This window comes from Hemibagrus wyckioides, linkage group LG05 (genome assembly GCF_019097595.1).
Source record: "Hemibagrus wyckioides isolate EC202008001 linkage group LG05, SWU_Hwy_1.0, whole genome shotgun sequence".
Lineage (NCBI taxonomy): Eukaryota > Metazoa > Chordata > Actinopteri > Siluriformes > Bagridae > Hemibagrus > Hemibagrus wyckioides.
Window position 1 is genome coordinate 23,616,718 of NC_080714.1, and position 17,102 is coordinate 23,633,819.

The window sequence follows — 17,102 nt, forward strand, 5'->3', positions numbered from 1 at the left end:
CATGCCCAAGTGCAGGCCAATGGTAAGGAAAGATAGTGAAGGACAACTGCAGTACTTTTGTTCCATGCTAGCTGTTACATGTTTGAATCCAGATCAAGAAACTTAGCAATACCTGCATTGACTGAATTCATTAAATTGTTAAAATTCCTAATAGCCATGGAAATTCCTTTGCAAATTAACCATGAAAGAAGCTAGTTCTTGTTATCACTTACATTAGAGAAGTTACAGAGAAACCAGAAGGCACAAACTCCTCTGCCTGAAAACCTACCAACTATTACAAAGCACTGACAAAGGAGATTAGATGACTATGTTTGTGGCAAATCTTTGTTCATCCATTCATGCTAATTAATCCACCTAGTAAAATCTGTTCTGCCTCTAGCCAGATTGTCCACTCTGAGTTGCATTGTCTCAATGTGTGGACAACGGACAATTGAACAATTAAAGGGAAGCATATTAGCATATGATTCAAAATGTTTGTGTGCCTGTACTGAAACCCTGTGACAATACCACAGCAGGCCATATATTCCCTGTTAAATGGTATCAGAGTAGTGTTTGTCCCTTCACACTTAACTGGAAATTCCTAACAGACGGAAATAAGGGACACATTCATCAAATGCTAAGCCCTTCTGTTCTACTTCTGCGCTGCAGGTAAGTGTTATTGATCCCATGAGAGTCCCTTTGTCTCCTGTGGGAGAGGAGTTTATTAATAAACACCAGGCAGCCAGATGAAATCACACTGATTAATAAGCAAGCCCTAAAATAACTTACGGTGCATCCAACAGGAGCAGGATGTGGAATGAGCCAGCACAAAGCTGGGTGTGTGTATATGGCATGGCATTAGAATTCAGAATACAGGTGAGTAAATGGTAGTAATTTCATTTTTTTATATAAATGCCCTTTATAGACATGAATCACAGTGTTGAAATGTCGCTTAAAATGACATCTTACTGTCGTAAGATAGAGTTTATGCATAGATGGACTTACGTAATACACGTCTGCAAGCTTATTAATTCAACTTTGCGTTCCACTTTACATTCCCTCACTTCCTCCTCGACGTCAAGGCATCTGTCACGGAACAGCGGCCAGTGAATTTCCTGATGGACATTAAGTGCATCATATACTCATAGGTTTTATATCCCCTGGGTAAAACCTTCTTTGCTAGAAACCTTCTGTTTTCCACCATCAGAGGTAAGGAATAAAACGTTATGGGGTGGGTTTCAGAAAGCTGGTTATTTTCCAGTAGGGGTTTTATTCCTTTTGGACCACAGCATTTTGCCCGAAGAACTGAAATTGTACCTTTTATCAGTTTGTAGTTGCGTTTAATGTTGTGGAACATCCAGAAAACAAGCTCCTGTTATCACTTGCCTTTTTGCTCTCTGGAACATAATAAGAGAAGAATTGCAGCTTGGCATGTTGTAGAGAAATTGGAAAGTGCACACTTGTTGTCTCTTGAAGGGAACATTCTTTGCTATGACTGTTACAAAGTGCTGAAGACTCATTCCATAAATGCTAAATAACATCTCAATGAACGAATCCTCATATCATCAATCGTACTTGTTAAAATCTGAATCCGCTATACATGTCCCTATGTAAGGGTTTACTATAGAAACAAGTCCATTAAATAAACTTGTGGTTTCTGCTGTGGCCAGAAATACCGTCAGAGGTAACAATTAACATGTTCTGACCAATCAGAGTCAAGAATTCAGCAGCACTGTGGTGTAATGACTAATAATGGCTGATTAGGACACAAACACTGACAGTGCTTTCAAAACCTCAATGCAGTCCCAAGTTTTGGCTTTAAATATCAGTTACATCTTTTCCTCTTACTGCAGCTGATCCTTAGATAGCACACAGTCCACAGTAGGCTACATGTAACAGCTTTTTTTTACATGGCTGAGGAAATAAAGATGTCTAAATGTACCATTCATTTAAAAATCCATAGACCTAGATGGTGTACTTGAGTGCACAGATAACTCAATCCAAAATAATGATACAGTGCTACGCTGTTCAAATATATTATCATTCAGAATCATCTTTTCATTATTAATTATTTTATGCTGGCCAGGGTCACGGTGGATCTGGAGCACACTGAATTACAGCTAGGGGCAAGTAAAGTATTCCTGAAAACGAAAAAGAAGAAAAAGATCCTAGAACCCTATGTTCGGTGTGTCCCACACGAGAACCTCTGTGAAAATGTTCTACACAGAACCTAAGAATATATATAAGATAATGGTCTTTACAGAAAAGGCTTAGAGTAGAAGCTCGGTAATAAGCTAGAATCGAGGCACCTTCATTTTGTAAGAGACAGGGTGATAGGGTAGGATCATCAAAACAGGGTAGGGTTATAAGGCAGTACAAAATAAAAACAGGGTAGGGTTATAGGGTAGGATAGTCAAAACAGGGTAGGGTTATAGGGTAGGATAGTCAAAACAGGGTAGGGTTATGAGGTAGGATAGTCAAAACAGGGTAGGGTTATAGGGTAGGATCATCAAAATAGGGTAGGGTTATAAGGTAGGATTATCAAAATAGGGTAGGGTTATAGGGTAGGATCATCAAAACAGGGTAGAGTTATAAGGGAGGATAGTCAAAACAGGGTAGGGTTATAGGGTAGGATCATCAAAACAGGGTAGGGTTATAGGGTAGGATAATCAAAACAGGGTAGGGTTATAAGGTAGGATAGTCAAAACAGGGTAGGGTTATAAGGGAGGATAGTCAAAACAGGGTAGGGTTATAGGGTAGGATAGTCAAAACAGGGTAGGGTTATAGGGTAGGATAATCAAAACAGGGTAATGTTATAGGGTAGGATAATCAAAACAGGGTAGAGTTATAGGGTAGGATAATCAAAACAGGGTAGGGTTATAAGGTAGGATAGTCAAAACAGGGTAGGGTTATAGGGTAGGATAGTCAAAACAGGGTAGGGTTATAGGGTAGGATAATCAAAACAGGGTAATGTTATAGGGTAGGATAATCAAAACAGGGTAGAGTTATAGGGTAGGATAGTCAAAACAGGGTAGGGTTATAGGGTAGGATCATCAAAACAGGGTAGGGTTATAGGGTAAAATCATCAAAACAGGGTAGGGTTATAGGGTAGGATCATCAAAACAGGGTAGGGTTATAGGGTAAAATCATCAAAACAGGGTAGGGTTATAGGGTAGGATCATCAAAACAGGGTAGGGTTATAGGGTAGGATCATCAAAATAGGGTAGAGTTATAGGGTAGGATAGTCAAAACAGGGTGGGGTTATAAGGTAGGATAGTCAAAACAGGGTAGGGTTATAAGGGAGGATAGTCAAAACAGGGTAGGGTTATAAGGGAGGATAGTCAAAACAGGGTAGAGTTATAGGGTAGGATAATCAAAACAGGATAGGGTTATAGGGTAAAATCATCAAAACAGGGTAGAGTTATAGGGTAGGATAATCAAAACAGGGTAGAGTTATAGGGTAGGATAGTCAAAACAGGGTGGGGTTATAAGGTAGGATAGTCAAAACAGGGTAGGGTTATAAGGGAGGATAGTCAAAACAGGGTAGGGTTATAAGGGAGGATAGTCAAAACAGGGTAGGGTTATAAGGGAGGATAGTCAAAACAGGGTAGGGTTATAAGGGAGGATAGTCAAAACAGGGTAGGGTTATAAGGGAGGATAGTCAAAACAGGGTAGGGTTATAAGGGAGGATAGTCAAAACAGGGTAGGGTTATAAGGCAGGGTTATAGGGAAGGATAGTCAAAACAGGTTAATGGCACAGGGTAGGATAGTAAAAATTGGGTCAGTTACATTTTCACAAACAAAACATACAGAAAAATTAATTAAATCTAACGCCTAATAGGTTCCTCAATTTATCCTGGTGAGGCAGAAGATGCTATTCTAAGTGGAAACCCTCTATAAACTCTAGGAAAAAAAAAACATTTCTGAAATAACATTTTGGAGTATACCAGGCAAATTCTGAGAAAAATGTATTACTGTTTTCTCAATAAACTACAAGCCAAGATTCTCTTAACCAAACCAAAAATAGCATTCTAAATAGCGCAGTTCATATAATGATTTTTAGAGAAACAGAGGGGTGTAACGATTCATTCATCTTCTTGATGCATCGAGCACGACCCTCTCTATTCTGTAAAAAGCAATGCCAAGACACGGTTCCTATTCGTCAATATGCAGAGAAAATGCATCCTCAGCTCTAACACTCTGTCAAAGAGACGGCTGCAGTAAACACTGACAAGAGCTCTGGCACATGCAAAACCATATTCCCCAACAAGCGTTATCAATAATGAGGACACATAGACCCAATATTGAAGCTACTGTAAGAGGCTTGTGGGGTAGAATGGGATATTTCAGACTCTAATTCAGCCCTTACGGCATGTCCTAGAAACATGATTATGTCTAGCTATGTCTAACTGCTGATTCTGCTCCCTACATCCCTTGCCTTGCGTATACAAGAGATCTGATGTTTGACAATTGTTGAGGCGTGTTATTTGTCAGAAGAAAAAAAGCGGTTACTCTGCAGACAAAATCTGAAACACAGTGTCTGCATTGTTGGTGAAATATTCATTCATTCATTCATTCATTCATTCATTCATTCATTCATCTTGAGTAATCTCTTTATCCAGGTCAGAGACACCCATACAGCTCCTGAGCCTATCCCGGGAACACTGAGAATACACCTGGATCAGATGGAAGTCTATCACAGGGCACCATTCACTGTTCACACAGGGAAAGGTTTCGAGTCGTCAGTCCACCTAACTGGCATGGGAGGCAACTGGAGATACAAGAAGAAACCTATACAAACACAGGGTAGACATGCAGCCAGAAAATCATTTAAAATATATTATCTTCTATTATTATTTCATAACAATCTATGCAATGCTGTGGTATTTTTGTTTGTTTGTAATTTCCGTCACGAAATCGTCCGTCCTTGTTCACGTGACACGTTTTTTATACTCAAATGATCCTGACAAATATGAAAATCAGTCCGTGACGTCACCCGGTGACTGATACCCACTTTTTGAGCTTATGCTTACTTTCCCCTGAAAGTAGGAAACGCTTAAAAAAGGTGTGTGTGTGTGTGTGAGGGGTGGGTGGGGGGTGCTATTACATTTACCGAAATGTAGACATTATACAATTTTTTTTTTTTCTAAGACTTTCAGCGGTGGTCTTATTTTAATAACCGTGTTATGATATATATATCGTGTATATATATATATATATATATGATCGTGGTGTAGCCTAATTTTGTAGTTTCTTTCGCTAATAAGGCTGTATCCTAAACCAGGATTGAAAAGAGAAGTGACCCAAGCAGTCAAGCATGCTTAGTCATCAACCTCACACTCTGGACACTTAAAACAAGAGATTAAAACTGACCCCACCAATAGTTGAGGGAATGATGCTGTTGAAATAAGAAGAGAGAGAGAGAGAGAGAGAGAGAGAGAGGGTGTGTGTGTGTGTGTGTGTAAAATGGCTGTGTCTCATTTCGCGCTGTCTCTATACCTGAGCCTTGTGCTGCGGTCCGTCTTCAAGCTCCGTGACGCTGTTCATGGTTTCTGGATCTCCTCCACCAGTAATTCTCCGGGAAAAAAAAAGACAAACAAATAAAAACTTCAAAAAAAATCCGAGATTTGTCCTCACGGAATGTGGGGATATCCGGCTTTCTTTAATCCCTCCATTAATTTTAATTTCTCACTAGGAGATGAACTAATTCAGCAGCGCGCGCACACACACACACACACACACACACGTCCAACACAGAGCTGCTGAACCTGCTGCAGACCTGACACACTCAATTAAAAAAAAAAGAGAAAAGAAAGAAAAGCACCATTACTGAGACACAAAAAAAGCGAAAATATACAAATTTAGTTGGAAATGTCGGAGAGATTTAAAAAAGAAATAAAAATAAAATAAAATAAAAAAAATCGCTCGAGTGATGCGCGAGCTGCTTCTCCTCATACAAATCTTCCAGTGAAGAAACTTCCTCTGTCCGTTAACGTGATGAGAAAAACAAATAGGTTTATGTAAAAAAAAAAAAAAAAGAGAGACAGAAATGTCGGTATTCTGGTACAAATATGTATCCACAGTATTGTTGCAGTTGGTATTAATCCTGTAGCGTCCATGAGAGTCATTAAAATGTGTCTGTCTCACATCACGCTCTCTGTATAGTGTGTCTCTGCTGAGCTAAAGCGCCGCTTTAGCGACGACAAACAGCAGCAGAGCGGTTCTCCTCCACAGGGTTGCCAGATTGTGCTAGCTGGTTTGTACTGTCGCTAGGATGGCACCCTTTCAAGTATATCGTTTATACGTTTCAAAAAAATAATTTAAGAAACGTAAATCACAAAAAAATAAAAACCTTACAAAAAAACAACAACATGGATGTACTTACACGTAGGGGTAAAAAATCATGTCTAAGCCTTGTAACTCAATATTTACCTCAGAACCACTGGCAGCATCATGACCATACAAAATGTTCACCTCATCTTTCGTCACTCTTTGCCTGGACTACGCTAACATGTGGAAAAGTGTCCAATCCGAATAAATTGGGTGAATTTTTTTTGTGAAGGAATTTAATCACCGCTATTAAGAGCGCCGTTAACAGACATTAGCATTGATGAGTAGCTACAGTATGTTTAGTTAATTAATACTGTGTTTGTATCATTTCATATTTCTGTTTATTTCCATGAATCACTTTCATGTACTACATAAAAAATCGGAAAATTGTGGCTAGATGAAAAGGTATATACAACTTTTATAGGATCTTTTTGCCAATAGGTGCGTTTACGTGGACACTTTTTAATCAGATCGGACTGAATTCAATCAGACTGATGAATCTGATCGCAGCATTTACATGAACGCGGTATAAAGTAATCAGATTGTTATGCGCGTTTACATGACACATGATTAGAATCGGATGACGTGCACAGTCCGCGAAAACAGGATTCCCGCCATTTTGCTTAGCGCCCGCCATTTTACCTACGACAACATCCGTACGTCATATGTCATTCTTGCGTCATTGCACATGCGCAGAACTTTCCAGGAACATATTCCCTCTGATTAAGTGTTTACATGTCCTCTCGATCGGACTAAAAATGGTTTAAACCACCCCTTACCATCCGATTGAAATTTTAATCGGATGTGGCAAATTCCTATTAGGTGCGTTTACATGGACACTTGTAATCCGATCGTAACAGGACTAGAAGCACAATCAGATTAAAAAAGTGTCATGTAAACATGTCAATCGGATGGAATTTGCCACTGGGGTTTTTTTTTTTGGTCAGTACTAGCTAGCTGGTTCTTTAAATCTTTCACTGCAATCTTGTCTATTCCACATCTAAATCTGTTTAATTTTGTTGTTGTTGTTGTTGTAGAAGCAGTTACTTTATCCTGCAGGCTAACATCCACAATAAAATGTGAATAGTACATTGACGCCTCACAGCTTCAGGGTTTAAAACTGAGCTTGGGTTATACTGTTTGAGTTCTCCCTGTGTCCATGCAGGTTCCTCCATGTTCTCCATTTTCGTCACACCTTCCAAAACATGCACAGATATACATTTGCTACATTAAAAATGGCTCATTTGACGTGCAACAGAGGCTGTTTCTGTGTTGAACAATCCAAGTTAGCTAAGAAATTAAAGATAAAAACCTGCTCTGAGTTGACAAAATGGGGAAATAATCAATTGAGCAAGCAATCAATAGCCCAGTTACTCGGTCAATAAGCTATTTGTCACTCCATTCACTACTTACCTGTGTTCATTCTACTACTGCATGGAAGAGTAATGGTGCAGTAAATAATTTTTTGGAAATATGTGTTAGAATTGATTTCTGTTCCACAAAATAGCAGATAGAGTATGATGTATTGCAAAAGGTTACAGGAAGTCAAATATCTCCTGTGGTTTGATATTTACTTGTGATTATGCATTGTACTGAAATATCCAGGGGGAAATATTTCATACTGTTAGACAGGAGTAAGCAGCTTGGTGGCAAATTTATGGCCTGTTGGCTCGACTGTCACCCTGCAGAGCTCTGCTTCCTTAGTTCCCCATGGAGCTAAAAAATATTTGATCAAGTGGAAGAACGTGCAAATTTCAGTGTGAAGTCCTGAAACAGTTAAGGAGACAAGGAACACTATATGAACAATATTTAATAAATACAATTATATGTTGGACACGTGACATTAAAAAATCACATGAAACGTTGATGTGTAGAAATGATATGTGAAGGGAACATGCACTACGTGTGGAGAAATAAAATAAAGGGTTGAAAAGTCACTGATTATCTACAATGACTTTTCTGTAAAAGTCAAAAAATCCTTCAAGCCAAAAAACCTTCAAGCTTGTGAAGAATAAAAATATTTATTCGTTGCAAACTTAGATTGTTCCTTATTATTACATAGGTGTAGTTAATACTGAAATAGTAAATAATGAAGTTCTCACACACAGTTTAAGCACAAAAATAAATAAATAAATAAATAAATAAATAAATAAATAAATAAATTCAACATTCATGGAGATTGAGGTGCAACCGAGGTGAGCAGTCTGAGTTAGCAAAGTAATTACATGTTAAATCCACTCTGACTTAATAAATTGTGCAAATAGTCGATTGGGGTTAGAAATCAATAAACAAGTAAGTTCATCAATAAGCTGTTGACATTTTTGCCCATTTACTTTCTTATACATAAATTAAAGGTGAAGTAGCTGTAGAGTCAAGATAAATAGATAAATAACCAATCCAGCATTGCACCAGTAGAACAGATGTTAGCATTATTGACACGCTGTAGGGTTTAAAAGGTTTCGCATTGCAGTCTGTGTGTGTCATTTAGAGTTCATTTAGAGACAGAATGGGATATTTAAAACTGATCTTCGAGGTCTTTGAAATAAAGACAGTGCTATGATGGTCTAGATTTTATCACAACAGGTTTCACTAGCCCTTTTATCCTAATCTGAACCTAACCCACTGATTCACTAGCACCATTTGATTCAGTTTCAATTAACTTCCATTCAATTTATATAGCACTGTATATATACATATACTCTAGACATACACTATATTGTTTAGATTTGGGAAACTGGAAAAGAATAGTCTGTTGAACACGTTGTTCACACCTTGTAGACTTTTCACTGTGTTTATACTATATGTTTATATGTGTATATATTCTTTTATATTCCTTGTGTTCATTTTTCCACATGATTTATTTATATCCATGTGATTTTTTTTTTTTGCCACGACTCGCTCATTTCACATAATTTTATACATGATTCATTTATTTACAATTTTCTATGTTCACATGATTTTTACGTTCGGATTTGTAAAATGTCTTTCTAATTATAACTTCTTTTCATTTTTGATATTTTTTTATATTCTTTTTCACATCTGGCCACCTATTGATCAGATGATTTGTATGCTTGAGTTCACACCTGAAATTTCAGAGCTCAACATGATGAAGAAATGTTTTATTTAATGTATATAAATATACATTTATTCGTGATCATAGGGTATGCTATTCACAAGATTACATGTGAAAAACGAATTATCGTGTAAGAGAATCCGAGAAGGTAAGAGAATCAGATCTTAACCACCTAATCCATGCATGTAAGAATTCCAAACATATGAAAAAATTGTGGACTTGCTAGGGGATTGGATTAAGAGGCTCAGTGAACACAAAGAAACTACATTCAGTTTTCTGCAGTAGAAGTTCTGCTTTGTCTGTGCTGGTTAAAACTGTAACACAGTGACAAGTGTGAAAAACTATGGTGTATGGCAGCATTCTGGCAAGGTAATGGAAATCTCATAGAAGATGAGGGTGTGGAGGGGTCAGAAGGTGAATGATGGGTTTTAGAGGTAGAACGGCTCTGTGCCGCATCGACAGGGCTGCTGCGGGTCGATCACGCTCACGTTTCACTCTCTATTTGTGCTGAAACACTTCAGTGGTTTTGTAAATAGGCAATTATTTCTGCCAGGAATTTCTGCACCAACAGCTGCATCGACTCTTTGACTGCTTTAATATCTGCACACATCAAGCAATGTGTGTTTTCATACATGGTAATGACCACTTGCTATAGAGCTTCACATTCAGGAGAGGTTTCGGAGAATAATAGCAGTATGAGAAGATACACTTCATCCTGATTCTTCTAATTAAGGTAAGACGATGTATTCAGGTTTAATGGTGCACGTTCTAAGTACAAGTGCTTAGACCTTGTGTCTCAGGGATTGGGATGTTTTAAATGCAAGCCTTCAGTCCAGCGTGAAATCATGACTTCATTATCAGTGGGACAATTTCAAGGAATTAAAACCCTCCAGAAGATGCTGAATTCAAAAACAGTTGGGTATTTTGGAGTCAGGTGTGTTAACATTATGCCGTTCCTCCCTTTTTTCATACCTTTTTGTTGTCTGGGTTTAGCTCCATCAGTTTAGCAGCAGTAAATTTTCTTATGCAACCCCATAACTTGAATATGTTCATGTAGAGCATATCAAATCCCCACAGCACACCTGTTCACCAGCAGCGACTTCACACTGCGTTCACACACACTGCAAAAGAGATTAGGCAATGGATTTTGCCACTGGGTGTCCTAGCTGAACTAGTGTTCAGCTCCTAAACAAAACAAAAATTCTCTTTGTAGCAAAAAGTTACTGATATTCAAGCAGGATGAGAAACCTTGGCCATGGAACTTTGGAAAACCATACAGTATGTATTCACAGCAGGAAAATTTCTATTTGTGAAAGTTCAACTGATAGTCGCTATCTTTGCCACACACAACTGTCTAGAATTTCTTTTATATGTAGTAGCATTAAGAATTCTTCTTAACAGTGACTAAGAGACCCAAACCTGTTCCAGCATGGCAATGCCCCTGTGCACAAAGCAAAACCAAAACAGACTTGGTTTACCAAAGTTAACGCAGAAGTGGCCTGAACAGAGGCCTGACCTCAGCCCCACTGGTGTGAATTGGAATAATGACTGCATACCAGTATTCTTGTTCCTGAGGCTAAATGAACACAAATCCCCACATCTATACTCCAAAATCTAGTGGAAAGCCTTTGAGGAAGAATGGTGGTTGTGATATGATCCAAAAGGGACAAAATCTGGAATTGGATGTTCGGTTTCTTTCCTTAGTCCAAAGGCATGCATTGTAGGCTGATTGGCATCTCAAAATTGTGTTTGAATAGGTGTGTGTGTGTGTGTGTGTGTGATTGTTCCCTACAATGGTTTAAAACTCCAGGGTGCATTGTGCAGTGAGTCCCCTTGGGTAGTCTATAGGCTCTAAGCAACCCTGCATAGGACATAGGCATAGTTCCAGTTACATTCACAGTTCTGGCATTTGGCAGACACCCTTTATCAAGAGCAATTTATTTTATCAAATTTTTATACACAACTGAGCAATTGAAGGTTAAGGGCCCAGCAGTGGTAGGTTGGTAGACCTGGGTTTTGAGCAATTGAGGGTTAAGGGTCTTGCTCAAGGGCCTAGCAGTGGCAGTTGGTGGACATGGGATTTAATTACATTTAATATTGTGGAATGTCCACACATCAAGTTAGTTCTTGTTATTACTTATTACTTCTTAAAAAGTTCAACTTAATCAAGCAATAAAATGCAACTTGTCACATAAACTTGTGATTAGAATTACAGGTGGGCCTACTGTCCAAGCTGCTATTATCGAAAATGAATCTAACCAATCAGAGTTGAGAATACAGTAGCACTGAGACCTAATTTCTGATAAGGAATGTGTTGGCACATAAAGTGTAATAAGGGTCAAAACTAGAGCAAAATGGGTTAAAAGTGCATGCTTTTTAAATGTCTAGTATAAAATGTATTCAAGTGGAAGCTTAAAAAATAAGTGTTGTTTGTATTTCCCCCAGGCATTATAGATGTCAGTATCTTTGCATTGTACTGTCAGTCTGTTACCACTTGAAAATGCAGAGAGGCCCTGGATAGTGGATGCTCACTCGAGTATGTTTTCATTGGTTCTAATTTACTTGCGTGCATACAAATGAACAGAATTCGTGCACAGAAAAATGTTCTCATGCAAATGTACTGCCGTGCAAATGTTGACAAATCCTGCACGTCTATTGCCAGTTATATAAAGCCGCTTAAAAGGATCAGGCATGGCCAAGAGAGTGAGCCAAATGCCCCCCAATAGAGATGTAGCCCTAAAATGGAAGCTGGAAAAGATTTGTTGGTCTCATCTGCAAAAAGAGGCACCAGAAGTAATGGCTAATATTGCTGTTTTTGTTTCGATCTTCACATCGCATGCACCATTTTTAAAAGTCATTTCAAGTGCAAATTTGACTGGCTGCTCTATTTGTCCGCATTATTTCTGCCTGCTGTCTTGAATTCCCATTTTGATAATGTTTGCTTAGACTATGTTATGAAAAAGGATCGCTTATGGAAGCTTCCTCACAATCATGGTATAATGTTTGACTGAGGATTTGCTGTTCTTTGCAATTTATACAACCATGAGAAGACTGTGTGTGTGTGTGTGCTACCTATCACCTGTGGGACTGGAAAACTACACAGCTAGCACATGTGCAGATGGCCTCCTCAGTGGAGGTTCCCTCATATCTATTGGACCTACAGCAGGGGCGAAGGCCGTTTATGTCACCTGATGTTCCCGGGAAAGAAACAGAAACAGACGGAGAGAGGGGTGAAGTTTGGATTCATGGTGATGATGCCACAGTGTTGTTCTGTAAATAACGTCTCAGAATAATATTCTTTCTCTCATATCTTCTATGTAATGTACAAAGGGCGCAGCGGGAATACTGATAGTAAAAAACATAAATATTAATACACTTTAGATTCAATAACTAGTTTTTTTTTTAGTCGCCCTACTTTTACTGCCAATTTGTATTCATTATTCTATATGTATTCTAGATTTATAGACTTTCTATTTCATTTTTTCTATTTCTAGTCTTTTTGTACTAATATTTTCTAGATTCTAGATTATTATTATTATTTATTTATTTATTATTATTTTTTTACTATAGAAAACATTCTATAATTCACACATGTACACTTTTAAACTGAGGATTAGAAGTAAGTACTTGGTGTTATGTAACCATGTTTAATGTTGCTTTGACAATCCTGTTTGCTCTTTTTTACCTGCTCTAGGTAGGAAGGAAGGTAGGAAGAAAATATAAATGGATGTACTCCATACCCAGAGCTTTATTACCAGAAAAAAAACATAACTGTGCTTTGTCCATTAGCCACGAGTTTTTGATACCTGATCAATATCAGTGAATTTTGGATGTCACTATGGATGACAAAAATGCTTTGACGCTTTAGCAATTCATATATTTCACCAGAGAGATATAAGATTTCTTTTTAAAATTTACTTACTGCAAATATAATTTTGGGTAAAGAGACATTTAAACAAGTACAGTGCATGAGTGTAAACACAACTTAATTTCTGCCAGGAAAGTGATGCCACAAAAGTGATCCCAAATGATGCCACAGCCATCTGTACATTTTTTGTCTCTTTTCGGAAAGATGTGGTTGGCTGGCTTGATGACTTGAGGAAGCATGTGTTCGCCTTCACCTTCTTTTTTGGTAGCTGTCATATGATGTGGAGAGTTAACTAGTGGGAGGAGACTGGTACACCTCAGTCTATTTGTCCCACATATTTTATATTTACTTGATTTCTGTCTCCATATCTCTCTGTGAGCTGAGCATATGGTATGTGTTTCTGCAAGCAGACCAAACCCAAAGCAGGCAGGAATTCTGCATAATTATTTATTTAGAAACTTTTTTTTTTACATTACCAACTTACTCCCATGCCAAATTTAAAGTACATGTATGCTCTTACCCTGGGTCTGCGGTGTGTCTCTTATCTAATACTGCCAACAGAACAGGCTCACACCCTTAGGCTTTCTCTGCCCAGTTAAATATAGTTTATACAAGTAGTTTATATATATAATGGTGGCTTGATTTCTTTTTCAGTTTAAACATACAAACAAGTATGAAATCTCTGCTTCATTCAGAAATGTCATTTTCAGCCTTGGGGTCACCAGTAAATGCTCAAACTATGCCTGGGATTTGTTTACTCCTTTGGTGGTTCGCTTTTGAGTGATTCATTCTTATATACGTGTATATCCAGATAATTTGACTCATCGTTCTTACCCACACATTATTTACCACTGAACCATATTAAAACATTCAAGCACCTTGCTTAGTATTCAGAGCGCACAGCATGAAAATTCCAGCTACAGATTCTCTTCAGGTGATATGATACCATTTTGAAAAAAATTAAATCATTTTCCACTGAGCTTGACTTCGCTGGCAGGAGAACATACACCTTAGGCCATAGTCATGCATAATTCTCACATCATGCCAGAGAAGTGCTCAAAAGAAGCATTCAAATAGGACAGCAACAGCAGAGGAGCAGAAGTGAGCGTGATCACAGGCGTTTGGATTGAGCGCCCTGCCGTAATTAGCGATGCAGGCGGAAAGACGGACACCTGCTGTTTCTTCTGGCCTGAGGGCAGCTGTGTACCTTCTCTGATCCCCACACCACCCTTCCGAACTCAAACAAACCACATACATGTATCTGAGGAGAGCAACTCCAGCACTTAAATCAAAATGATTGAAAACCAAATTAACAGTGTGTGTTAAAAACCTTCTCTCCTACCGCATGAATTTGTTGTTATATAACGCACTTTTACTTTTAATTCTCAAGCACACGTTTAATGACAACTGCTAAGTGTTTTTTTTTTTTTTTTTCAATTCACATCCAGATTATGTTCATATAATAATATCATGTAGGCTGAGTATTTAGCTGAGTCTAACTGTATTTCTAGGAGATTAAAATCAGCTAATAAATAATAAATGAAGATATTCCATACTCGAAGTTCAAATCAGGCAAAGGTCAACACCAGAAAGTACAAAGTAAGCAGGACTTGGAGGACAACGAATGCGTGATAAAACTTGGAGAATGTAAGGAAACAGAACACTAAACACAGAACAGGTGCACACATTAGGAAAACAAGCAGTGGACAAGACAAGGGCAGAGACAAATTAAAACAAAAGTAAACGAAAAATTCTTAATGCTTAACCTTATCAGGTATTGTTATATTTTATCTACAGCATTTGAATTTCCAATGCAAAATGTACCTTATCACTGTGAACTGTTCGAGTCCCAGGACATTATTGGGGTTCTAAAAGCACAGGTTTTCAAAGTAAAAACAAACAAACAAAAAAAAGTCCTTTTCACATACTGTATTGTCTTAAAATACCCTAATTCTTCTTTTTTTTTAAAAAGAAAGAAAGAAAAAGAAAAATTTTCCAATGACCAACATTATTTCCAATACATGTAGTTTTCCAATATGATTCGTGAAAATCGAATAAGATCCTACAGGACAAACTGAAAATACACAAAAATTTTTTGGGACAATAGTGGGGTCAGGAACCATGCATCCCCAGAGGGCTGTATAGCATAGCCAAGGGGTTTGTGATTTGTTTTTATTTAATAAGCTCGAAGTGTCAGTGGCAGGTCAAGGAATCGAAAAAGCTCAATGGGAAATGCATCTGTACTAAATTGGTCTGTGTAAATTATTCTACAAAAATTTTGAGAACCACTCATCCAGACAGGCTATGCCATCTTTAGAGCTGTTATTGGTACTGCAAGATCTACCCCAATAACCTTTCTGAGCTCGTAGAGTCATCCCTGCCCCTGGCATTGGCATCAGTTGATCTGCACACTCTCATTTCATCCCTTGTGCACTACACTCATCTCTAAAATGAAAGAGTTTGTTTAAAGCCTAATCCAGCCTTTATGGCTGAGTGCTTCCCGGCACTCACCCGCCCCCCCCTACACCTCCATGTATGAGCAGCATTTATCACACTGATTGGTGGAAATACATTGACTAGCGTTGGCATATCCTATTACAGTTGATCTTCAGCGTTGACTTTACACTTCTTCCTTAAATGCTAGACTTCGGAACTTCTTCCGAATTCCCTCCTTTATAGGTGACCGTTTCCACTTGATGTTTCAGAGCAGTGATGGTATCATTTTGCTCTCTAAAATGGCATGGTACAGAGTCTGATTGTACGGATTACGTTGCCTTAATGCATTGGATGATCATATCATAGACCTCTAACAGCTTATCAGTCATCCGGTCTGTATATTACTAACATAAACACACCATTAACATGACCCACAATTTCCCTTGGATATGCAACAGACCACAGAGCTGAGATACACTAATATCGAGAAAATGTCATGCTGAACATGCAACACAATGCAAACACACTGGGGGAGGGGATTTGTGAAATGAATACATAGATATTCTCAGTTATTGCCTTTTCCCGGTGCCTAGGGGGATTTCTCTGGGTACTCCGGTTTCCTCCCCAGTCCAAAGACATGTGTTGTAGGCTGATTGTCATCTTTAGATTTTCTGTGGTGTGTTTGTGAGTAAGTGTGTGTGTGTGTGTGTGTGATAGTGCCCTGTGATGAGTTGGCACCCTGTCCAAGATGTCCTCCTGCTTATGCCCTGAGGATAGACTCCAGGCTCCCAGCGACCATGTGTAGGAAAAGTGGTACAGAAAATAGATGGATTACTGGATTACATTTCTGCTACATCGCTTGATGTCTTCAATAAATAACAATCAGCTTTTTTTCCCCCCACTTTCATCGATTTATTGTTTCTTAAGTGTTCATAAAATTGCTCACAGCAGGTCTTAGGGCTTATATTTAATTTTTTTTAATTTATTTATTATTTTTTTGATGGGGTCCATTCATCATTTAGCTCATTTAGCTGTGTACTTAAATAAACTAATGTACTGAAGGAAAAGCTGATGCTCTAACTAATGATACCATCATTTGATTACTTGGATTTAGATAGCTAGATAGATGGATACAGTGCTTCATTTCCTTTGAAATGGTTTGTTCCTGTGCAAGATTTTGCTATTTTGTGCAGACAAATAATGAGAATATCTTTCTGTCTGTGAGCTCAAATCTCCGAGGTTTATGTAACTCTGAGTGGCATGAATGGGCAGAAATGGGAGGGAGAAATAAATATGCTGCTGAGTGTGATAAAGCAAATATTGGACACATTAGAAAGAAGCGGAGGCTTTAAAGCTTGGATCACTGGCCTTTTTTATGATGCATAAATATAATCTTGCATTTGGAGTTTAATCAAG

At 38.2% G+C, this 17,102-nt stretch overlaps 1 protein-coding gene across 1 annotated transcript in view; it reads right to left on the reverse strand.

The window, feature by feature from the left end:
* Positions 1–6,193, reverse strand: part of LOC131352632 (fibrinogen C domain-containing protein 1-like) — an 88,681-nt gene extending 82,488 nt beyond the window's left edge. The window contains exon 1 of the mRNA XM_058388887.1: positions 5,479–6,193. Coding sequence (XP_058244870.1) covers positions 5,479–5,526 — 48 coding nt within the window. The 5' untranslated portion in view covers positions 5,527–6,193. The remainder of the gene's footprint in view (positions 1–5,478) is intronic.
* Between the last annotated feature and the right edge of the window lie 10,909 nt (positions 6,194–17,102).